Here is a 24,727-nt window from a genome sequence, read left to right as displayed (position 1 = left end):
TTTTTTTCTTTTCTAAGTAGTGTGTCAGTATCTTGCTTAGAAGCAAGTGGCAGATCCTCCTTGACCTTCATACCTCATCGTTTCATTGTCTACCTCACTGCTTTCTGTCGGGACAACCACTGATCAACATCAAATCTGTTGTACAACATCAAATAGCGCATCATACCCTTCCAAACATCGTCATCCACCAATATTCCATGTTCCTTGCTATTCCACAACTACCTCCCACAAAACCCACTTTCTAAACACCTTACAAAAGCCCTATAATGGTATCATTGATTTCACAAATTTTTTTTTTTATAGGAAACAAGCTACAGAATTAGGTTTGATGTGATGTCGTACCTATGGATGCGTGTCACACACTTCAGGGCAGATCATAGTTTCAAATTGACCTAAAATCACATACTCACTTATCAAGGATGGAAAAAGACTGAAAATTCTAGCTTAGAGGTTGTTCATGATCGGCTCATTTGAAATTTCTGTTTGAAATGATGAACTCATGTTCAAAAGGGCTCTTTACTAATCTATTCATGTTCAATTGGATTGGATTCGAGTCGATCACATTTTGGTTCTCCTCAAACTAACTCAAGCTTTCAGTTATTTTATATTTTTCAGCTTAGTCGACTTTGGTTTGCTTTTAAAGAGCACATTTATTCTTCTAAATATTAAATACAAGACTTAGGACTAAAATTTGGGTAGGCATCAAGTGGGGTAGGGCAAAGACCATATTGATTAAATTTTAGCCAGCAATTACATAAATAGCCTGCAATTCTCGAGTATTTACATATCTAACACCTACATATGGGGGCATCGCCGGAGCATTTACATACATACTAACTAAATCCTATGTATTTACATATTTAATAGCTAAAATAATATTTTTTATAGTTATATCACCTAAATTATTTCTTAAAAAAAAACTAATTTTATTATTTTTAAAAGAATAAAAAAATTAATATAAATAAATATTATTTTTAATAATTTAATTATTTCATGCCAAACAAACCTTCATTCCTGTTCTACTAGTTTATAAATTGAGCTCAAAAAGCTGTTTGTGTTCAGTCTGTTGGCTCAACAAACGAAACAAACATGAGCAACCTAACAAGCCTAATACAAATTATTTGTGAACCACAAGCTTTTGTGACAGCCCTATCACTGAAAGAATTTTGCTAATTTGCGTCGGCCAAATCAGACGCAAATCGAGCGTAAATCCGACGATATTTGAGGATTATCGTCGGATTTACGTCCACTTTTCTTCGAAGGTAATTTATGGATCAATAATGTTAATTCCGTCACTTTTGTGTTGAAATATTCCGACGCAAATTATCAGCGTCGATTTTTGCATTGTCATAGCGTCAGACTTGTTTGGTTTACACGTGTGTCGAATTTTGCTTTTGAAAATATCAGATCATAAATAATATGATCTGATTACTGTCGGATTTCCGTCGAACCTATTTGGATGGATAACGCGTCAAATTATTTGATGAAATTTTAATGAAAAACTCACAGATAGAAAAAAAAATTCAAAGAAACAATTACATTTTCATAATCTGCACATAACATTCACTCTACATTAAAGCAACATTATATCCAGCTATATCACAGATCAAATACTGAAAAATGAGATACTGTCACAAATTTAAATTAACAAAATTTTATATCTACACAATGATCAATATAAGTTCAGACATTTCATGAATTAAAAATATCGTAGACATTTCATGAATTAAAAATATCGTAGGACAGTCTAGGATGTAGTAATGTTTGACCTATCGAATTTTGACAGTCACATTGATCCAAATGCGTTCTTCCAAGTGGTCTTAAACAACGAAAAATGGCCTTTGAGTATAGGAACAAATAAAATCATTGTTTGGTTCAACAAAAAAGGAAAATGCACGTGCAAGTACTTACCAACACATTACAGTCATGACATATTCTTGAGCTACTCCTAAATGATCGAGCCACTAAAATGCAGATAAATAGTTCGATATAAAATGTGTGTACATATATATACATGATAATGATATTTTAGTTTCCGAGTTAGCCCTTCTATTTCTTTCTAAAATTGAATTAGAAATCAAATTTGAAATAAGGTATAAAGATGTAAGTTCAAATTGACACAAGCTCAGCCCAAAAGGCAAATAGACATGTTTATAGGGTATAATAAGGGATCACTTATTTATGGGGGGATAATGTCTTCAGTCATTAAGATTCTTGAGACATTCTTCAAATTAACTATTTATGTGTATTATAATCAATATGTTTATATATTTACAGAAGTTATATCATGCATTCATTACTTGGAACAAAACATAGCCCCTTGCCAAAATAATAAAATCTCTTGCTCTTTCTCCCTTTCTTTTGAACTGTACAAATAATGAAATGTTACATAAATAAATATTTAATTTATGCATTTCAATGGTACGTAAAGGGGTGTAAATGAGCCGAACACGAGCGAGCCCAAACTTAGCTCCTGTTCGGCTCGTTTATATTTAGAGCTCAAAAAGAGTGTTCGTGTTTAACTTGTTTGCTTAGCGAGCCGAACACGAGCCGTTCACGAATAAAGTCTCATTTTGACAACCCTAATCTTGTAACCATAAGATGTTAAGTATTGGGGGAAGATTTAAAAATTATTGTTTATAATAAAACAACATTTGAATCTAATTTAATAATTTTAATTCCATTTTCTTAATTCATTATAAATCTTTGTAGCCTTGTAGTCAATTAATTTTTTTTAAAATACTAATCAAATATATATATATATACATAACATACTACTCATCAAAAATATATATATAATTGATTAGTATTATTTTGAATCAAAACGAGCCGAACACGAATGAACAAACATTTGTTTGTGTTGTTCGTGTTTGGCTCGTTAACTTAGCAAATGAGCCGAAGACGAGCTTCTTAACTGGCCGAACACGAGCCGTTCACGAACAACGAGTCAAAACTATCAAATTGTGTTTTATTAATCTACAATAAATGATTTTAAGAACATGTATTGCTTGAAATATTATTCCATCGAGAAATCGGAACTAATTTTCCATCTCCATCAAAAAGATCAATATATACCAATTTGTTTGTTTGTTAATTAGTGTTAAATAGAGAAAAATAATGTCGTTTCTCTCTCCCTCTCTCTCTCTCTCCGAATTCGAGAGCGGAGCGGCGCTGCGAGAACTCCAGTGTCGGAATCTTTCGCGACGGCGTCTCCATTTCGTTGGGCGCTCCGGCATGTGTTCCGGCGAGTTGGATTTCTCGGAGCTCGTGGAACCCTAGAAGGAAGCTATACCAGGTTGGAAACCAGTGGGAGAGAGCTATATGAATCAGAAGGATTTAGCAAAAAACCTAAATGAGCTCTTCTCTGCAGTGATTGATGTGTACTTTTAAGAACCCGCCCGTTATCTTCTTAATTCTTACACTCGTCTTCGATGCTATTATCAGCAGCGCAAGTGTCAGAATCCCCTGCTCTAAGGACAAGTGGATGGCAAAGCTGAATCAGACAGCAGTTCCATGGTAGAACACATGAGCTCTTTGCATCCCAGGTTAATTCATACAGGTAATTTCAATAAACCACTTCTTGCATAAATAAGGAAAGAAAAGCATTAATTACTTCTTGCATAACCTTTACCATGTTCCAAACTAGTTATCCTCTTTTTAATTTGGCGATTTGTGAAACTAGAATTCTGGATTCAGTGTAACATATGGTATTTCTTTAACAATATGACAGCCTAGGCAAAGGCGTCAAACTCTCTTCTTCTATCAACCACCGATACAAAAAGAATATTACATATTTCCCCTTTCCCATTTCAACAGTTCGATTGGGTAGGCTGAACACTCGAAACAATCTGGAAAAATAGTGGAAAGAATTAATTGCAACTTCTAACCTGTACAAATTGCAGGTACATAATGATTTGTGAAGTCTCTCAATTTAGTGTTGTTAGGGGAACTCGAGAGTCTCTCAAGGCCTGCGAATGAGACTCAAATGCTGTAGATAGATGTTTCACATCCCCGTTTATTTGCTTAGCTGCAGACTTTGATTCCCAGAACCCTTTGAGAAGCTCCTCAAATGGAGGTGTTCTCAGCTCTTCAATGGATGCTACACTAGGGAAATTGATTGATCTCCTTTTTGGTGTTGAACAAGAAGGCTCATCCACCTGGCCAAGTAATTGGGATTCATAAATATTGAATTTTTACTATGTTGTTATTGTCACCTATTAATGGATTCATTTATGCAATTATACATATAATAACAATATTTACCATGTACTCCTCTTCCAAGCATTTCCCAGCACTGTTTGTGATCTCAACGATCTTGTGATAGTGCCCGCTCCTCAAGTTCCTTAGATTCCCACGAGAAGGCACGATGATGGAGTCAATGTTCGCGCATGCATCATGGTCAAGTTTCAATGAACCTGTCGTGTAGTAAGATAAGATTGATTTGCAACTTTGAAGGAACTTTGTTTTTTAGCAAATTTCTTCAGATAGTGAGGAGATAAATGATAAAACTCACTGTTTATGGACGAATGAAGACCGTTGTTTGCGTTGTGAACATCCCCAAGCGCGTTTGCAGCAGCAGACGACAGTTTAGCTCGCAATAGCTGATTTGCCTCCATTCCATTCCTATTGCAAGCAAGTTTAAAGCTTTAGAATATTAATCTAAACAACGCATCATTGAACTAAGAACTAAGTGATATAAAATTACCAAACAATGGACTCCACTGATGCAACATTTCCTTTCCATAAGGTCAGCAGAGAATCCTGAGCATCTTTCCACTGTTTTGAACCCATTTTGGCCTTCTCCAGGCTGCGTGTTTTGGTGAAAGTTAGTAGTTTTTAGGATGTGATTAGTTTCTCGAATGATACGAAAGTTGGATTATGGAACTGGCATGGCTAACATACCAATCTTTCAGACCTTCTTCCAAGCAGAATCTTCCACTTTCTACTGTTGTAGTATCCTGATGATAATTCTTTTCCGTTTCTTCCATGTAAACCATCCATTTTTCTTTGACAGATGAGGTGAAATCTTGAGCATTGGACATTTCCTTTTGTAGATTACTTGTTCTATCCGCTGCGCTTGCTCTGAGAGTGTCCACTGCCGTTTGAACCTAAAATAAATGAAAACAATGATGAGTTAAGCAACAGCAGCCACAAAGATTTCATCCATTAATTGATTACCAAACAAAAAGATTGAAATTAATGCAAGCATGTAGGCTGCTGATAATATGCGGTATGAGCTAAACTAATTGCTGAATGGCATGTGGAACTTATGAAAGATTGGATTAAAAGATAATAGATCTCTAATGAAAATTTAACAGAGTTCATGAACTAGTGTAATGCAGAGGGGGCTTATCAAATATCAAAATCTGTGAGGTATCTGTAATATAAGGTGACATTAAATGATCTTACCTGGAGAAATTATCCATATTTAAAAAGTTTATCGATGGGAATGTGAGAGAACTCATGCATCAAAATTTATGAACCAGCATTTTATAGGTGGTTAGAACAACATGAAGCATCATTCTTAGGCCCTGCTAGCACAGTTACGAACATAGCACATAATTCTTATGTATTTAAATATCTCACACCTAAACTTTCATATTTACACAAATAACACTCATATCTTTAATATCAAATAAAAATAGCACTATCAGCACTTTTTAGAATTGAAATACACATTTTCATGCATAGGTTTAAAGCACCAAAGTGCTATGTATACAAAATATGAAAGTTCAAGGGGTGTTTGACTGCACATAGGTTTGACATTGAATCCTATCTAGTAAATCCAGTAAATCCAGATTCATCAAATATATATGCTGTAAATCCAGAGTAGTGGATTTTGTCGAGATATGCTGCCAGCTTTCTTTTTAGAAGCATGACTGTGATATCAATGCTTAAATTCTATATTTCTTGCAATTTTTTTCTCATGTAACTTTAAGATTTTGGTGATTTTTAGATATCTTGTGGAATGAATAAAATGTGTAACATAAAAGCTAGCAACCTATAAATTGTGAGTTTTTTGTACTTTTACCTTACATAGTTGCATAACATCTTAATTTAAATGAAAAACTCTAGACCATTGACCTTACTGCATTAGCTTCTCTCACAAAGATGGACAAACTACGCTGCAAATTTCCCCTATGGCCTTCAAGCCATGAATGCTTTTTCTCATATTCACCCCGCAAAAACAAAAAATGCCACATTGTCAACTACTTGAAAATTAAAGCAACTAAAAGAGCATTACCAAACAAAGCTTAAGATTTCCAAAAGTTCAAGAAAAGGCATGCCCAGAAAGAACCAAACAAATATTCCATGAAAATACATAACATTTAACTTACCAAACTTATTTTCCTGGCACTCGAACTTGCCAGCATCTCTGCCACCTTCGCTAGCAATTGCTTTTCTTCATTCGCAGCACATTCCTGCATGTGGTAGAAAGTAATAAAGCTTTAAGAACTTTATAATATCAAATATGCTAATGTGTTTTTAATCAATTTTTATTTTTTATTTCTAAAAACAAATAAGCATATTTTTTAAATCACTCAAAATAACTTTTAATTATTTTGAGTGTTTTAAAAAACAACCATATCTTACTCAAACACACCAAACATGTTTCATTTCAAATCAAAATATAAATAAAACAAAGAAAATACAAAAAATAGAAAACAAAAAGCAAAAGTGATCACAAATTGCCCTAAACATTCAACCATTACAGAAAAATCACCTCAAACTTCTTCTCTAGCTCGCTGAGTTGCAGGTATTGTGAGGTCTGAGTTTCTTCCAAAATTTTGCTTAACTTCGATACATGAATATCGAGAGTGTCGAAAAAATTAATGGTAGTATTTGAGATAGAACGTGTTGCCTCCACAGTTCTTAAATGTCCCTGGTTTAGTATCAAATACAAAATTACAAGTTAAGGACAAGAAAAACCATAAAAATTAAATAAAAAAAAAATCAGAAAAACTTTTGACTGTGATAGTCATCAACCTCGCGTTGCTGCCGAGCAAAAGCATTTAATTTATCCTCTTGGTTAAAGAGGGTTCTTTGAAGCTCACCAAGCAAGTTATCAGCCTCTGAGGCAAAACCTTTAAAGCACTATCAAAAGAGATTTAATCAAATCCTTGGTAGCCACGTCTTAAACTTGCATGGTGCAGAAGAGTAGAAACTAAAACTCACATCCTCGAGAGCAGAAGAATGTGTCAGCACTTGTGATTTCAAATTCCCAAAAGTTGATTGAGAATTTTCATCTAATTCTCCAGCTAAATCATCCAAAACTTTGATCCCAGATCCAAACATGGCTTTCAATTTTTCAACCAGTTCTCTGAGTTCATCGGTAGCCTGTGAATTTGTTAAGTGTGAAAATAAAATAAGCGTTTAGGATGATTAAATTCATGCAATAAGTTAAGAATTTGTAGCTGATTTATCATTTGTTAATGTACCGTAATCTTTGCAGAAACGAATGATTGCATATCCTCTTCCATTTCTTTCAGTTGGTTCTCCTGTTGTGTAACAGAAGAAGAGACGGTCTTGTGTAAAACATCCAACTGTTGAGTCAACTGAGACTGAAACTGCTGCACAAGAATTCTATTCCCTTCTTCTATCTTATCTTTGCGCTCTGAAATTTTATCAAATGTGAAGCTGTTATTGCAAATCATGCATCTCATCTGGCATTTTGAAAGAGCAAAAAACAATAACAACTGTTTCAATCGGCAAAAACAGCAGAGTTACCAACCAATTTTAGAGAACAATCCCGAAATATCAGCAGCTGCATTCTCTAGCTCTGAATGAAGGCCGTGTGCACGCTCGACAAGTGATTTCTCTGAAAGAAAATAAACAGATCATATTTGGAGCTTGGGAGAAGCATGGGGTGAAATGTTAGAAATTTTTAATCTTATAAAATAGATTGTTGAAACGAGTTAAAATTGGAATTATTTGGCTAAGCTAAGCTTAATGTATGATTAGCTGTAGAAGTTCTAGGAAAGTCCAGAAATAGATTCGCACTTATAAGGAAACTTGTGATGGACAATGGAGGTTATAAAGGTCATTAAATTGAGTTATAACAAAAATGTTATTTTAAAAGAGCATAATGAATAGTATAATGAGGTATATTTGATGCAGTGCACTAAACGATATTAGAGTAAGTATGACTTATGCTAAGGCTGAAATATTGTCGAAAGAAAAACATTACAATTGTTGTCTATATAAATCTTATGATTACAGTGAATCATATTACAAACTGTGTCAGTCATTCTAAGCATTGCAAACTCATAGATATTATAATATTTCAAGACATTAATACCGATGCATCTAATTGATAAATATGATCAAGTGTCATAAGAAGTATATGGATGTCATGAATACAAACCTTAAAATGGTCATGCATATAATTGTATTAATCATTCCAATCTAAAACCATCTTATCATAATGAGAGAATATATTATATGCCAATTTCACAAAATTCAATGGTTTTTGTACAACATCAAAAAGTTAGCAAAATTTGTCAAATAAACTATTTCAAAAACCTAATCACTGGTTCAAAAACCTAATTCTTGTGTTGAGTAGGTCTATATGGATTATTATTAGGATGTTTTTGGTTTTACAAATGAAGTTGATGATGATCAATTATCAGTGATTGATGATGCGTTTTACTAAGCCTAGACTTAGGGTTAGGGGTGCAAACGAGTAGAGCTCGAGCCATCCTTGGCTAGAGCTTGAGATTGATAACTAATTGACTTCGAGTTCAAGCTTGATTTTTAAATCTACAAAGTTCGAGCCGGCTTGCAAGCCAATTAGTTTATTATAAAAGGAGAAAATAATATTAATTTGTACTAGTTTTATAATAAAATCACATAGAATGAGAAATTAGGGGAAAAAATTAGAAATCACTTATTATAAAATACATATTTTTTTTTAATTTTTAAACTTTTAAAAATAAATCCTGAAATTTAATATATTTAAAATATATTTTACATTAATAATTGTTTTTAAATGAGTCGGCTCAAGAGTTAACGAGTCAAGTCAGGGCTCGCTTGAGTTTGGTTTTTTAGTTCATTGAGCTTAGCTAACGAACCGCTCATAAAGTCGAGCCCAAGCCGGCTCACAATTCGACTTGGCTCACTTAAATGCCTACTTGTGGTTGTATTTGAGATAATTCTTGTGCCTAAATTAGAAATAATGCTTGTCAATGACTAAGGATGAGATATCTCCTCTTCTTGCTTTATTGAGAAGAAGAAATAGATTAATTACGTAGGTTGATCCACATTTCACAATTGATAACTACTTCCTCACCAAAATCACTGATCGTGTTTGAGTTACTAGTTTTGCAACTATCATGTGATTGAAGAAACTTCTATGATTTTATTTCAAAAATGATGTATGATCCATAGAGGCATCCAAATATGAAGCTTATAGATTCTAATATTTATGTTTAGATTTCATGCACATGCTAGTATGAGAGAAGTGGATAATATAAAATGATATCATTGAGAATAAAAAGGAATTTTATAAAGCTGTAATTAGGTCTGCTTTATTCCTATGTAATACTAGTTCGAAATGTATGGAAGTAAAACATGTCATCAATGATGGTTAATATGAGTGTGATAAAATGAGAATGGTCAGATGAATGTTGCAAAACTGAAAAAAAAAAACAAATTAAGGAAATAATTATATTAGAAGAGTGGTTCAAGTGATATCTCTTAAAAATAAGATATTAAACATAAACAATGCTTCAATGTGGACAATAAAAGTGTTAGAAACGCATCATTAATCGAGTAGATACAATTACCATCAAAGGATTAGGTAATGCATTACTACACTGAAAAAAAAAAACAGTTAAATAACAAATATAATAGTAAAGAAAGCAGTTTGAGAAATAGGAAAAGCTACATTATTATGAAATTTTATAAACCTGATTGGAGGAGATTTGCTATCAAATATTCCTTCTCTCTTATAGTGCACTTTGCCTGTCGGTATCTTTCTTCTAGATCAAGGAGTTGGTTTTCAGTGTCCTCCAATTTTTTCTGAATCCACAGCGGAGAAAAAAAATGAATTTTCATTATTACCCGATGCTGGATACGGATGCAAATATTGGAGTTAGCCATACCTGGGTCTTGTCAAGTTTTTCACTCAACTCTGCACTCAAGTTTTGTTGAGAATTGTAAAGTTCTTGAAGCCCACCTAATTGCTGGTCATAGGATCACATCAAATAGTTAGAATAGCTCCAAATTTTAATTTAAAAGGGGGAAAAAAGGCACGGAACTAAGGGAAGGTACCTTATCTTTTGATTCCGATTCAATTTCCATGCGCTCAATTTTTTCAGCCATAGCCTTAAATAAACAGACACATGGTTACTAAAATGAATTTCATAATGCATTTGTGCAGAACAGTTATATTATGTGCTAACCTTTTTCTCTGCTTCTTCTTGTAGAAAACGATCTCTAGGAATATAAATGCCATTTTTCTCCCTGGCAGCATATACCTCTGCAAATGAAGAAAAAGGTGTCATAAAAACCAACTTAGCTAACGGCAATCGACTTCAACACAGCGACAAAACTTAAATCAGAAAAAAACTGCACTCTTTCTGGCATAACAATGAATGTAGACGCGCCATTATAATTTTTTTCTCTTTAATCAGTAAGCAGAAGTTGAAAAGATGCTATCTTTGAAAGCATAAATAAGTCCAAGTTTGGAGAGGGAGAGTGAGAGATAGAGGAATTTAATCAGCACAAGCCTTGTTTAAGACGATCAATCTCAGAGTATAGATCCTTGATCATAGCAGATTTCATCATCTTTTGATTAATCTGCAAAAAGGGAAATATTTTGAAGTTTAGAACATCATTATCTAGAGAAAATTCACATACATTATCAAATCACCACTTGAGATGAGTTAGATGACCTCTGGCTTGTTTTTTATGTTTTTAGCGCGGTGAGCATAATCTAAGGTGCTCAGTGTCTCTTCCAAACAGTAAATTGAAGGTGATATGGTGGCAATGATGCAGGTCTTCGTTTTCCCACCCAAGGAATCCCTCAACAACCTTGTAAGCTTGCTATCTCTAGTAGAAGAAGCCAAAAAAAATAATAATAAGTTCAACAAATTTCCATAATTCAATGGAGAAAAAGGAGGAAAAAAAAGGTTTTAGTCACCTGTATGGAATGTGGCCAGAGTGCTCAACTAGTGTATTAATAACGCGCCCCAGCGTAAGAAGACTTTTGTTTATCTCTCCAGCTTCTCTTGCCCTGCCCTGCAATGATATGAACTCATCACAATCCAAAATATTCATCCGCTTCAACTTAGAAATCACTCTATTGCATTCTAACTACATTTCCATGCATCATTTATGCAAAAAACTTTATATTATATAAAAAGGTCGTGTCTTTCCTGTAAAGTAAGAGAGAAATTATTACTTACATCCCTAGCACCTGATCTTGAAATATTCTCTGAACCAGCTAAATCCACAAGGTTAAGCTTCCCAATTTTGATCATTTCTTCCCCCTCTGGAGTAACCTCCTTGATGTGAATTGTAATGGAAAATATGGAGTGAGAACGACTGCTTTGTTTGTTCAGTAGAGTCTCAGCAGTACGCCTCTTCGCAGAACCTTTCTCCAATATCTTGTATATTTCACTGGCCGTGCGAACCACCTCCTCCTCCAGCCCTCTAACAAAGACGCCTCCTTTACCATCTTCCATTAGAGCTATAGGTTTCTTTGATTTGTCATCTGGGACCTTCGACTCATCTGGAGCTAAAAGATCTGTGATTTCCTCGTTGTACAGCTCTAAAAAGGTAACTTTCATGCTGTATTCTGCACATTGTGCTTCCAGCGTTTCAAAGATTTGGCGAACAGACCTTGGGATCACACCCGCATCACTTGGGAACTCTCCATTCTAGAATACATCACAACACATAGAGTGAATCCAAAAAAACTTTCAATATAATTTATAGAATCAATGAGTAGACTGAAAAAAATATCAAAAATCACCTTCGCCTTCTTCCCTCCACCTTCCATTGTGTATGTCTTGCCGGTGCCCGTCTGCCCATAGGCAAAAATGGTGCAGTTGTATCCCTCAAGAACCTCATTCACGATTGGAGAGATAGAATGATTGAACAAATCCTTCTGTTGGGAAGTTGGGCCAAAAACCTACACAGAAACGTATTCAACTCACAAGTTCATAAGAAATAAAATTTCACAGCTTTATCTGATACCTTGTCAAACACAAAAGTTCTATCGATCTGCTTATTCGCAATATTCTGCATTGCAGATACTTCCCTCCGCGACTCATTGCAAGATATGACCACAGGCGTCCGCAACCTTGCCTCTTCGTCACTCAGAGGTCTATCAAAATTCGAATTATTAACAGCATTAGTTCAAAATTTAAATCAATTTCTTCGCAAGATCAGTGCTAGAAAATCCCAGTTACCTGCATCGGAGGATGACCTGAACGTTGACGCCCTTATCCTTATCATTCTTACTGTTTAAATGGCCGCCTCCATCGCCAGATCGGAGATCTCTTCCAAATTTCTCGTTCGATCTAGGAGTATTGCAAGGAGAGGCCGGCGTCCCATTTCCTTTCCTCTGCGAGCCATCCATCTCCCCTAAACCCGTATAACTCACGAAAACAATTCAAGAGACCTGCAAACCCTAGAGCCCAAATAACATCAGAAAAAACCCCAAACTTCTAACAAGATCCATGAACAACCGCACGAAACCAACAAAAATGACAAAATAAAAAGACAAAAAACGAAAAATGCGTGGCCCGCGCAGAGAAAAACAGATCCTTTTCCAGTGAATAAACAACAAAATCTTTTAAAATTCGAGGAAGACCGGAGCCGGCTGACGGGAAATGAAGGAATGACGAAGAAAACACGGCGTGGACGAAGTAAGTGTAAAATGCCAGATGGAAGAGAGGCAGAAACAGCAAATAAGACCTGCTCCGGCGGATCGGCGGCGACGATTTATGCTACCGTCGGCGAAGTTTTGAGCAGAGGGATCACAGCACCCTTCTCCTTCGATTTAGGATCACAGCACCCTTCTCCTTCGATCAGTTTGTCTCTACAGGTCCGGTGGTCCTCATTTGAGCTCTGCTGATTCTATTAATTACGATAATTAAATGATAATAAGGCAGTGATTTGGCCACTGTTATTAATTTATTATTTATTATTCTTATTTTTGAAAAAAATTAATGAAAATAAGTTGGTATTAAATGATAATAGAGCAGCGATTCATCATTTTACTAATTTTTTATTTTTTAAAAGGAAAATTAATGAAAATATATTCGTACTATCTGATTGCGATATTTTAAAGTTTTATTTTACTTTATTATTTTATTTTAAATATATAATAAATAATTAATATTAAATTATTAAAATAATGAGATCAATTTTTTTTACATTGAATTATGTGAGATCAATAATGAAAATAAAATTTAGTATATTTCTTCTAAACATAAGATTAATTCATCATAAATGACCTCATGCTAAAAAAATTAATTAACTCTTTTAATAAATTAATAATTTAATTATTTTTTCTGCTCTAATAGTTATTATTATTATTTTATTTATTTTTATTTTTAATTTTTTTATTTTTTTAAATAAAATAGTTAAATTCATCTAAGAGTTATAATTAGTAAATCTAAATTTACTTTTGTTTTGTTGAAACAAAGAGAAAATAAGATTAGTCGAGTTTTGTTGGATTTAAATTTAAATTTAAATACTATTAAATCCTATTAAGATGAACCTACCAAGTAGGCTGCGATCCGACAGAACAAACAGTGACGGCGTTGACACCGTTTACAGCCGTCTCCGACCGTTAAAAACGGCTCATTCTCTGGCCGAAGAGCCGCCGCTTTCCTTCCGCTTTTGTTAAATTTTAAAAGTAACGGCTACTATTACGGGCTTACGTTTCACCCAAAAGGCACCGCATCGTGGGTCCCAGCCGAGCATGTGGAGTTCGGCAGCTTGTCAGCTGTTGGGTGGAAATTTTGGTTCATTTTTTATAGCAATTTTTCTTTTGCTTTTATTTTATTTGCTTTTATTTTATTTTAAATTAAGAGCCGGCTCAATTTGAATAAATGCCACAAAATTCTCATTTATTTATATATCTAAATCTAATAACTAAATTTTATTTATTGATATGCATATCATTCAATTTTCTTAACATCACATTAAATAAATCATTATTACTAATATTTTAAAAATGAAATGGTGTAAATAAATAAGAATTGTGTGGTACATATGTAAATTTTCCTTAATAATAATAATAATAATAATAAAAGCCAAAAATAATTCATTTTATTCCAAGAATAAAATGGGAAAATAAGAACCTCAAGAAATATAAAATTTGAATATATATGGTTGATGGATCGAGTCTTTGCCAAATTTGGGTGATGAAAAATGAAAAAAATTAAATAAATAATATATTATCCATGTATTAAAAAAAGCAAAATTGCAAGCCCTTGGATGAATAACAAAACCTATCTCCTGACTTTCTTTGTGTGTTTGTGTGTGTTTGTTTTTCCTCCTATTTTAAATTCTATTTTAATATAAAAAAATATATATAGAGTACTTATATAGTTATATTTGTGTCATTTGTAGTGTTAATCTCTAATTTTAATCTAGTTCATGCTCAGCTCTAAATTTTTTTAATTTTTTGAAATGTTTAGCTTGACTTAGCTATAAACTATCTCAACTTGATTATGATTGGTGTCAAACTAATAATTTAATTTTAATCGTAAATTGATATTTTATATTTCAAGGGTCCCTTGGACAACGTGTTATATGGTTGCCAACAAGCATCATTCTTTTAGGTAGTGTTTGTTGACTATCTCCTATGACAAAGTAGACCAGGAACCACGAAGATCCGAGATATTACATTCATGAGATTTTAATTGGATTTGTTATCATTTCCCTCATCATCCACTTTAAGCTGTGGTGATAAATTTTATAATCTAAACCCTAAGTCTGATAATACTATAATATGAATATTCAATGCTAAATAACTAGCTTCCTTAAATCTCAATACACACAACAAATCTATATATATATACCCATTAAAAAATCAGCCAATGAGAGCTCACAGACATCCACCTAAATCCTTGTACATATGACAGCCACAATTGTAGGTCACATGAGGAGAAGAAAAGCGATCAATTATTTCTTTCATGGATCATGCTTCTCATTAGACAAAGAAAACCAATAAGAAGGCATAAAAGGATTCCTAATAAATGTAGCATAAAGAAGAAAACAAATCTAATTAAAAACATTTACATTTTTGTCTTACATTGATGACCCTGACTTATAAAATAATGAAGCATCCATTTTTAATTGTTTTGTTTTATATTCGTACAATCACATCGAAAATATTACAAATAAAAAAGAAGATTTACATACATACCGCTCAATTCTTATGTATTTATGCATCTAACACCTATACTTCAAATTTTCTATGCATCCTAGCTTATCTATGTAGCTAAAGTTAAAATGATGAGCATTTTTGATGTGATATGAAAGATTTTGGTGTATAAATGCAAAAAGTAAAGTTTTGTGTTAGATGTGTAGATACATATGAATTGGGCGATATGTAGTATATGCCCCGACGAACAATTATTATTACTTATTACTTTCTTTATTCTTGTACATAAAAATAAGTCGGTATAAATCTTGAAAAATTCAACATAATAAGAAACAAAAAGTACGGTTAAGAATGAATGACAGAAGGATGAACAATTGTCAAATCACTAAAAGACTAAAGATGTGATTTAACAAATATAACTGCATTGGGTTGGGACCAGAAGCTGACCAAAGAAAGGTCGACTGAGCCAAAAATCAAGATCTATCGACCTGAGAGAACGCATCAGCCCAACTCTCGCCCCGACATCACTAGATGCCTCACAAGTGTTTCTAAAATCCTCTAGAAGGCTGAAGGCTCTCTCCACAATACACTCCGTGAACACCCCAAAAGGACCTTCTAATGGGGTGAGCTACCTTTCAAATTACAGTGATTCACTCTTCGTCTGACAGTCTAGTCTCATCCTAGCGATATAAAATCCTAACATAGGGGGACGATAGTCAATAGTTGCGCTGAAGAAGTCGACCGACTGACCTAAGACGACTAAAGATCGACCAAAGTCGACCAACAACCCCATCACAACGTGGTCAGCTAAACGAACCTTATCAAATCAAGGGTAGTTGTGGGAAATGCTCATTTATGTAAATACCTAAAATATCATGTAGCATCCACATAAAAATAGGAAAAACATGTAATTGTACAATTTATCCTTCTTGCCTATAAATATATGGGTAATATCTAAAGTAAAGGGCTAATCAGTCAATCATCAAAAAAATTTATTTGTTACACACACACACACACACACACACACACACACTCTTTTGGTTCTATACTTTATTTCTTGGGAGTGATTGGCAGGATAAATTCATATTCAACAACAACATATTCAACACATTCAAACTTCTTCATTTTTGTTCACCAACAAACTTATTTGTCGTTAACAAGTGACTTGTTAAATGCTTAATATTAAGCTCAAAACTATATATATAATTTATTAAAATTATTTAATTATATATTTTATAGTAATGACAATTTAGAATGAGATATTTACGATTAAATAGAGTCATAAAAGATTTTTCTTGTACAATTTTCTTAACCTTAAAAGTAATGAGTTCATTTTTTTATGATAATCACATAGTAATTACCAATAATATTATTGCTATTATTTTCTTATTAATATGATTAATTCAATGATCATCCTTCTACTTAAGAATTTGAAATAGTGTAACCCCATCAATAAGAATTATACAACTAATTAGTAAAGTTCAAAGATTTTAGAGTTCATAATCAACAAATTTGTAGCTGAGCTTAGAATTTCAAAGTTGTTTTTTAAATTTTTTATATGAAAAAATCGATTCTTATTTGAATTTTTAGCTCGTTCAAATACTAGCTCACTTATCATAAGCAAATCAAGTGCAAATCAGATTCAAACATTGAAAAAATTAAACAAATCAAGCTTGACCAATGTATTAAAATTTGACACAAACTCAAGTCGAACATGAACAACTTATAGTCATACCAATTCAAGTCCAAATAATGATCTACTCGGCTCGGCGCAACTCAATTACAGCCTTACGTAAAAACTGAGCACTTAGATTTTAAAAAAAATAGACAAGAGTGCTATTTTCATTGGAGTTTCTTATTATGTTTATAACTTGAATTCCAATACATGCCAATCGGTAATATAAAAAAAAATTATTATAAGCATGTATAGTTATGTGCATAATTATTACATTTTAACTAATATTAAAAATAAATATTATGAATAGTTCGCTTCTGTCGGAAGTCAAATGTTACTCGGGACCACCAAACTCCGAGGAATCCTTATTGGGCTTTAATTCCAGCTATATTGAGCCGTTGAAATGCGGATGAACGGTCAATATGGATCCGCGTGGACTTCGCCGGTGCGTTTTACAGAGGTGCCTTGAATGCAAAGGTTTCCAGTGGTGTCAGAGCATCACGTGATGCAGATCGCGCCACGTGCTATTCCAGCAAGGCCACCCTAAACAAAATACTGCATGAAAGCTCATTCTGACCCATTTGCTTATAAATATATATATGTATTATAAAAAAGAGCACTACCTCATGTGATTAGTCAATATTGTACCGATTAAAAAGAAAAATGAAAAGATCCTTATTTATGTCGACTTCAGAGATTTAAACAAGATATATCCAAAAGACGAATTTCCACTACCTATACCAGAAATAATGGTGGATATCGCTTCAACACATAAAATTTTAAAATTTTCTCGACAGATCGTCGGGGTATAACCAAATTAAGATGACTTCCGAGGATGCAACGCTTACAACTTTTAAAACATCGAAAATATATTATGAACTAATCTCGAGTGTTTGAGATCTAGTGAAGGTGAAAAGAGGAGCGAGGGAGTATAACCTGTTAAAGGTAGTCTGTTGAGAGAATTTGTGAAAGTTTCATTTATTCGTGTTTTTCTCCCTTATTCGTAGAAGTGTATTTTTACAAATACATAAACGAGGGAATGGTTATTGAAGTTACTCTTAATATAGTGTATATTCCCATTAATCACATGTATTCGTGACATTTATTTTCGTATTTAACTTTTAAATATATTATTGAGCTAACTGTGGCTCATTTATTTATCAATCAGAGATCCCTTAAATTCGGCGGATTTATGCCCAAAAAATTTCATTCGGGAATGGGACCCACGCTTAATTCCGGGTCTCCCCGTTGGGTCACTTTTTAGGGTTCACGTTTTATTAACTTTGTTAAACAGTTGGAGCCATGATGAATTCATTCGGATGGGGATGACATTTTACAGGCTTTATTTGGTTTGCTTCTTGAGGTGTGGAGGTGATGGAAAATTCATTTATATGATTATTAAATATATTTTTATGAGAAATTTTATATTAAAAGGTACATTAAATAGATCATTAATATTTTTTTCAAATCTCAAATCAAAATAGATGATATTATTTCAAATTTGAATAATTCATATAGAGAAATTCAAATAATTTTTTTTATGTGGCCTTTGTTTGTTTAGTAATTTTTTTAAGGGCGGTAGCAAATACATAGATCATTAATAATTTTTGTTGTGTGGTAGAGTGATAAATTAGCGTTTCAGTATTGTACGAAAATTCAACATATACATATGTATAATAGAGCAGTAGCAAAAAGAGACACCACGATTTTTACATGAAAAACCCTCGCAAGAGAAAAAAAACTACAAAGTACCCCAATCGAATTAATACAGTATGTAATTGTGAGTACATAGGCTCACTCTTCTCTTGAAATAGGAAAGATGCAATTGTAGAAGTACAATAGTAGCGAGACATTAATAGTTGTATATAGAATACAACAAATATAGTAGCCTCAGTTTGTCATAGAGGTCATAGTTAGTTAGGTCATATAGGTTGTTGTTGGTAGCTTCAGAAGCGCCGGTTGGCCACAAAGATTGTGGTCAAAGGCTGTATGTGAGGCAAGCCACGTAGGTCGTAGGTGGAAGCTGCATGAGCTTTAAACCATATAGTTAGGTCATAATTGGTCACATAAGTCGTTGTGGTGAGCTGTGATAGCGTCGCTAGCCAAAGAGACCGTATTGGAGGGATATAATGAGAGCAGTTCATCAAGTAGGTTGTAGTAGAGAGCTGCACTGCACTAACATCTATAGGCCACAAAGACCAGAGTTGGAAGTCACATAAGTTGTGAGTCATGTAAGTCATAATGGTGAGTTGCAATAATGTTTGCAAGCCATTTAAGCCAGAGTTGGGAGTTATGTGAGTTTTGAGCCACGTAGGTCGTGGTTGGTCACATAAAACGTGGTGGTGAGTTGCAATAACATTTGTAGATCACAATGGAAAGAGTTAAAGAGTTGCAATAACACCTGTAGATCACAAATGCCATAGTTTGGAGATGTATGAGTTGTGAGCCATATAAGTTGTACTTGTTCACATGGTTTGTGGTAATGAGATACAATAGTGTTTGTAGGCCATAGAAGCCGAAGTTGCGAGCTACAATAATGTCTGTAGGTCACAATGGTTATAAAGCTAAGAGTTGCATGAGATACGAGTCACGTAGGTCTTAATTGGTCATATGGGTCGTGGTGGTGAACGTTAATAATGTCCATAGGCCATGAAGGTCAGAGTTGAGAGCTTCAATAGCTTCTCAAGGTCACGTAGGCCAAAGTTAGGAGTTGCATGAGCTGTAAGCCTCGTAAGCTGTAGTTGGTCATATTAACCATAGTAGGGAGTTGCAAGAGTGTCAGTTGGCCACCAAGGTTGTAGGGAGAAGTCGCGAAGAGAGAGTTTGAGAAGCCTAGAGAGAGTCATCGTATCTTCAGTACAACAATCATAAACCATTACAGTCAGGAGCTATCATTGAATTTTCAATACAATGTTATTTATTATCCCATATTGAGGGTATGCAATTACACTGAATTCAGAGTGCATTACATCATATTCAGGGTGTGTTATTGCACCATCTTCGGGATACAATGTTACACCACAACGTACGTCATGACTTCATAAGGTGCTTTGTTACAATGTGTGTCATTACTCTACAAGTTCCATCAATGACGACTAGCAAGGGGTGTGCGACAATTGTCAGCATCTGTAGGAGCAATAAGTCTTTGTTTGGTCTTTGGTCTAGAACAACACTAGAACTCAGTCCCTTCTTCTTTAGATTTGTGCAAAATGATGAAAATTTATAAATGCCTTATTATTTTGTTTATTATTATTATTATACACACACACACACACGGTTAAAAGTATAAATTTATCGTAGGTTCAAATTAGATACCCTAAATTTTTTTTATAATTAATTTAAATGAGCCAATTTCGAGCATAACTCTAGTCGAACATGAGCAAACATATGTAAATCAAGCGAAACACGAACACACTGCTCACGACCAATTTCAAACATTAGCAAATTTCTAACATAATTAGTTTTGAATAAGTCAAACGTGAGACTGCTCACCACTACATTCGAACACGAGCCAATTTCTAACACAATTAATTTTGAAAGAGCCGAAAAATGAGCCAACCATGAGCTCGCTTAGGCCCTGGTCGTTTAAAACCTTATATATCGTAATGTCAAGTCCAAAAACTCATGTCAAACTATACTATTATTTTGCATTTCAGCTTGAAAAATCTTTGAATTTGCTTTGCGATCAGTGTTGGATATAAAAGAATCTGAACAGCACTAATTTTAAGGAAATCTGACGACGTTCAAGCCCATCTTGACTCGATTTATATTAAAATATTAAAATATTATTTTTATCTGTACCCAATGTTCAAGCTTAGGTTATGTTAGGTATCTCTTTGATTATTGTAATGACATATGTTAGCTCAAAAAATAGAATTTAAAGTACAATTAGGTTAGATTGGATCAGCTTACAATATTTGTACAAAAATGTTGCACACCAACTAAACATAATAAATAATAAGTGATCAATATGCATGTTCTTTAGTCTATGATAAAATAGATAGATTGAGAAAGGTTAGATATTGTCTAAACTTGCTTAATATGTGGTAAGTGAATTATGATATGTTTGGGCAACCCATTTTTCTTCTATATTTGACCCCTTAATTAATTATAAATCAAGGTGGAGAATTGATAAAAGTGATTTAGATTTAACTGAGACTTAAAGTTGCTTTACTATTATTAATTATAGTTAATTAAGCTAAAAAATTGTAATTAATAATCACATTATACCATTGTGTTCATCTTAATTTTATGCATTTTCTCATTTTTTTTTTTTTTGTAATATGTCATGGTGACTATTTTATATACATATTGTTTGTCATTTGAATGCAAAAGAGTTGCAAAGCATATGTAGCAATTCTATTTGGTATTACTCAAGCTAATAAGGTTATTGGTTTAGTTATTCTTTTGTATTAGTTAATTGACTAGCATTCTCATTTGTTATTTGGAGGATTTGAGTGCATATCGATCAATTCTTACGTATTTACATATCTGACAGCTAGACTTCACTTTTTAACATACGTCATCTTAGTTAAGCATGAAGAGGTATTTCACTATTTAAAAGTTAAAATGTTGGTTTTCTGATGTGATATGAAAGATTTGGGCGATATAAATATAAAACGTAAAGTTTCGTGCTTATATAAGTAAAAACATAATAATTGGGTGGCATGTATGGAAACATCTCCTTGTTATTTTTATATTTTAAAGTATCATTGTGACACCAAAAAAAAATAATGCAACTATTCGAGGAAGTAGATTGCACACACTCTGAAAATTTGAAGCATGCTCAAGAAATAAACTTCGAATTACACGAAACAAGGAATTATCGAGAGCCATGGCTAAGCAACATTTAACAACATATCAACCCTCGTATTACTAATTTTACGAGATGATACCTTTGCCACACCAACTCAAGAAAAAAAAAGGATAGGCTTTAATATATGCCCATGACCCATGGTTTGCTTAGATTGGTGATTTTGAGGTAATCGATCACATGACACCTTAATTAACGCGACAAACTTGGTTGAGTAGATCAAATCAAAGTATTATGAGTAGATAAAGACCCTATGAAAGTAAGTTATCGTGGACAAATCTATCCCAATTTTTGGCATATTGTTGGATTTCATCAAGGAAATCATTAATTGTGGCACTAACAATGATAAGATGTACCATTTAGAGTATCATAACCTTGTCGAGACAACTATTATTTGCCAAAAAGTAACAATACATAGCTAGCTTGGCTATGAAAACACTTATTGGGGTACCCATCATTTCATTGTTTGACGCATTTGTTCTCATGATTCTCTTATAACTTGTAAGTGTCGACTTCACACGTGAAATTTGCATTCAAGCTAAAAGTCATCTTGTGCCTCACTCAATGAGCTTAAAGAAATTAAAAACCCAATCACTATGTTCTAACTCATTTTCTTCAAGGGTGATATTTGAAGATGCCTGGATGATTAAATGAAATGCTTTGGCTTTATCCTATAAAACATAAATACAAGGTACTTGAAAAATATAAATACGAGAACAGCTAAGTTCTTTGACAGGTAAATGTTCTTTGCTCTAAAAATGAAAGTGAATTTGTTAATAATGATCTGCATGAATATTTTTGAACTCTTGACATGTAACCGCATGACCATGTGCCCTCAAACATCATAATAAGATGAAATCGTTGAACCAAATAACTTATACATATTCAAGAAACAACATAAATTAGCCTTCAAATATAAGTCTCGACGCACATCAATGTTCAAGTAAACATGACGAACTTCTTATGCAATTGTTAGATGTTTATTTGGATCTATTCCATTGTTGATAATGCCCATAGAACAATTTTGCAAACAAGCAGGGTGGTAAAATGCATCTGATAAAAGATTTCTCCATTAATTGAAATAAGTGAGACAAAATATTTAAAGAAAATTGAATTTAAGATTTAGAAGGACAAATAACTTTTCGCTGATACTATTAGAAAATAAAATGATATCAAAATATGAAAAAAAATGTTACGTCTTGTGCGAACAACCGTTGAGATTTGAGTAGGCTTTTATGTAACTTGTAATAAGTGGCGTGTTCGAATATCAAGGGTTGTTCGAACATACAAACGTCGTTCGTAATATTTTCTCCTAAATATGGCAGCATTACTAATCTTGAATCTATTATGAGATACAAACATTTTGGAGCATATGAACAAATATTTATAAATCATTCATCCAATATTTAGGTAGTTCAAACTCTCAATAAATACCTTTTAGTTGAATCATTTTAAAATAAGAGCATGAATCACTCTTCATCAGATAGAAATTAGTTATTATAAATCAGAACAACCATCACAGTTAGCAACTCATCAAGTTCTTCTCTAACCAGTCCCTTCTTGATTGAGCCTCGATAAGAGGGACCAATGAAGGACTCAATGTAAGCCTCTTCTTTCTGGATCTTTGTAAATTTTCACGATGCATATGAAACTAAAACCCTAAACCCTAACGAGCTGTTTGATTACAAATAGGCTCTCATTCGGGAGGGATTCAAGAAATCTTATAAATCCAAATTTAAGAAAGTATTATGATTTAGATCGCTCAAGTAATTATTTGAAAATAATTGGCCTAAAACCTAACAAAACAATCATTGAATGTGACGACCAAATAGCGTCTAATCAGAATAATACACACCAAAAATCAAAACTTACATCATAGTTCCGTCAAAGGGAGTAGGCACCTCTGCAGTCTCATAAAAAAATATTACGTACGGATGACCCATACTTTCGGATAGCGATTGCTCGTGGCATACACCCCTAATTTGTATGTACATCGAGAGACGGAGGCAGCCCCTCCTCCTTGTAGTTGCAATGAAGGAATCATACAACTAAAAATCGAACAAATGAAACAGGAAATCATTGATATAAAAAAAAATAAGTTTATATAATAATGGCACTTACATGCATACCATATGGTTCCTTTGAATTTACTTATCTAACATCTCAACTTTAACTTTTACATTCATACGACTCGAATCTTTCGTATCACATAAAAAATATAATTATTTTAACTTTTAAAATCTGAAATTAAAAATTGAAGTGGTTAAAAGATACTTGATTTAAAATTTAAAAAAAAAACCATTATTCAAAAATATAATCACAAATTTATTATTATTTTTAATCAAAAAATGAAAAATAATTTATAAATTTAATAGGGTCAAAGTGGTTGAAAGAATGTGACCGCTTATCAGCATTATCTACGATCAAAATTGATTTTGGGTACATTAATTTAAAAGAAAATTTATAGGATATTCATATTATTTTTAATTCATTTGATGAGAAGTATATTCTCATCACAACTTAAGTTAAGATATGTTTTAAATTTTCAAAATTTGTTTTGATATGAATGTGACATGAATAATTATTTAATTAGTAGTTCATCTTAACTTCTTTTTAAACCATGACATAAATTTTTTTTTTCAGCATTGAAAATTGTCTTGTTGCGTGTTGAAAGATTAGCGGCAGTTAGTGTTGCATGAAGATCCGACACAGACGAATATAAAAATAATAATGAGAGCAGACACCAAAATTTTTATGTGAAGAAATCATGAAAGAAAAAATCCAGTTTTGAAGGATTGGTAAGGATGTTGGGAGCCTGTTAAGAGTGTATAGAATAATATCTTCATTATCCAATTGGCCTCCTGCTACAAGGATGTTGTCTACCACTGTTCTG

General features: G+C 33.2%; 1 protein-coding gene and 1 long non-coding RNA gene across 4 annotated transcripts; one reads left to right on the top strand and one right to left on the bottom strand.

The window, feature by feature from the left end:
- Positions 1–3,127: 3,127 nt before the first annotated feature.
- On the top strand, positions 3,128–3,817 carry LOC110026417. 2 transcript variants are annotated; one of them, XR_002294198.1, is made up of 3 exons: positions 3,128–3,295; positions 3,445–3,559; positions 3,731–3,817. It is a non-coding gene; the product is annotated as an uncharacterized LOC110026417 (long non-coding RNA). The 2 variants fall into 2 exon arrangements; XR_002294199.1 differs by having other exon boundaries at positions 3,371–3,559.
- LOC110026416 (kinesin-like protein KIN-5A) lies at positions 3,582–13,075 on the bottom strand. Of its 2 annotated transcripts, none has more exons than XM_020727339.1 (23): positions 12,925–13,075; positions 12,417–12,637; positions 12,202–12,331; positions 11,978–12,136; positions 11,409–11,882; positions 11,144–11,241; positions 10,896–11,052; positions 10,731–10,800; positions 10,404–10,480; positions 10,273–10,326; positions 10,104–10,184; positions 9,909–10,020; positions 7,733–7,819; positions 7,440–7,615; positions 7,177–7,338; positions 6,988–7,095; positions 6,725–6,883; positions 6,339–6,422; positions 4,903–5,108; positions 4,706–4,807; positions 4,514–4,623; positions 4,264–4,415; positions 3,582–4,157 (listed from the first exon to the last, which is right to left on the bottom strand). In XM_020727339.1, exons 2-23 carry the CDS (start codon positions 12,584–12,586, stop codon positions 3,927–3,929), a joined length of 3,159 nt encoding a protein of 1,052 aa, XP_020582998.1. In that variant the 5' UTR covers positions 12,587–12,637; positions 12,925–13,075; the 3' UTR covers positions 3,582–3,926. The 2 variants fall into 2 exon arrangements, with proteins under 2 accessions (XP_020582998.1, XP_020582997.1); XM_020727338.1 differs by having other exon boundaries at positions 12,417–12,628.
- Positions 13,076–24,727: the final 11,652 nt, after the last annotated feature.

The sequence above is a fragment of the Phalaenopsis equestris genome, unplaced genomic scaffold, assembly GCF_001263595.1.
Source record: "Phalaenopsis equestris unplaced genomic scaffold, ASM126359v1 Scaffold000372, whole genome shotgun sequence".
Classification (NCBI taxonomy): domain Eukaryota; kingdom Viridiplantae; phylum Streptophyta; class Magnoliopsida; order Asparagales; family Orchidaceae; genus Phalaenopsis; species Phalaenopsis equestris.
The sequence above is the reverse complement of the archived record's forward strand: the minus strand, read 5'-3'. Positions and strand labels throughout refer to the sequence as shown.

What these genes read in the sequence shown, in the direction of transcription:
- LOC110026416 (XM_020727339.1), bottom strand. Translation starts at nt 12,586, where the DNA reads ATGGATGGCTCGCAGAGGAAAGGAAATGGGACGCCGGCCTCTCCTTGC. An exon ending in CAGGTCATCCTCCGATGCAG is followed by an intron (nt 12,332 to 12,416) that starts GTAACTGGGATT and finishes GAATTTTGATAG; the next exon opens with ACCTCTGAGTGACGAAGAGG. An exon ending in TCTTCATTCGTCCATAAACA is followed by an intron (nt 4,416 to 4,513) that starts GTGAGTTTTATC and finishes ACTACACGACAG; the next exon opens with GTTCATTGAAACTTGACCAT.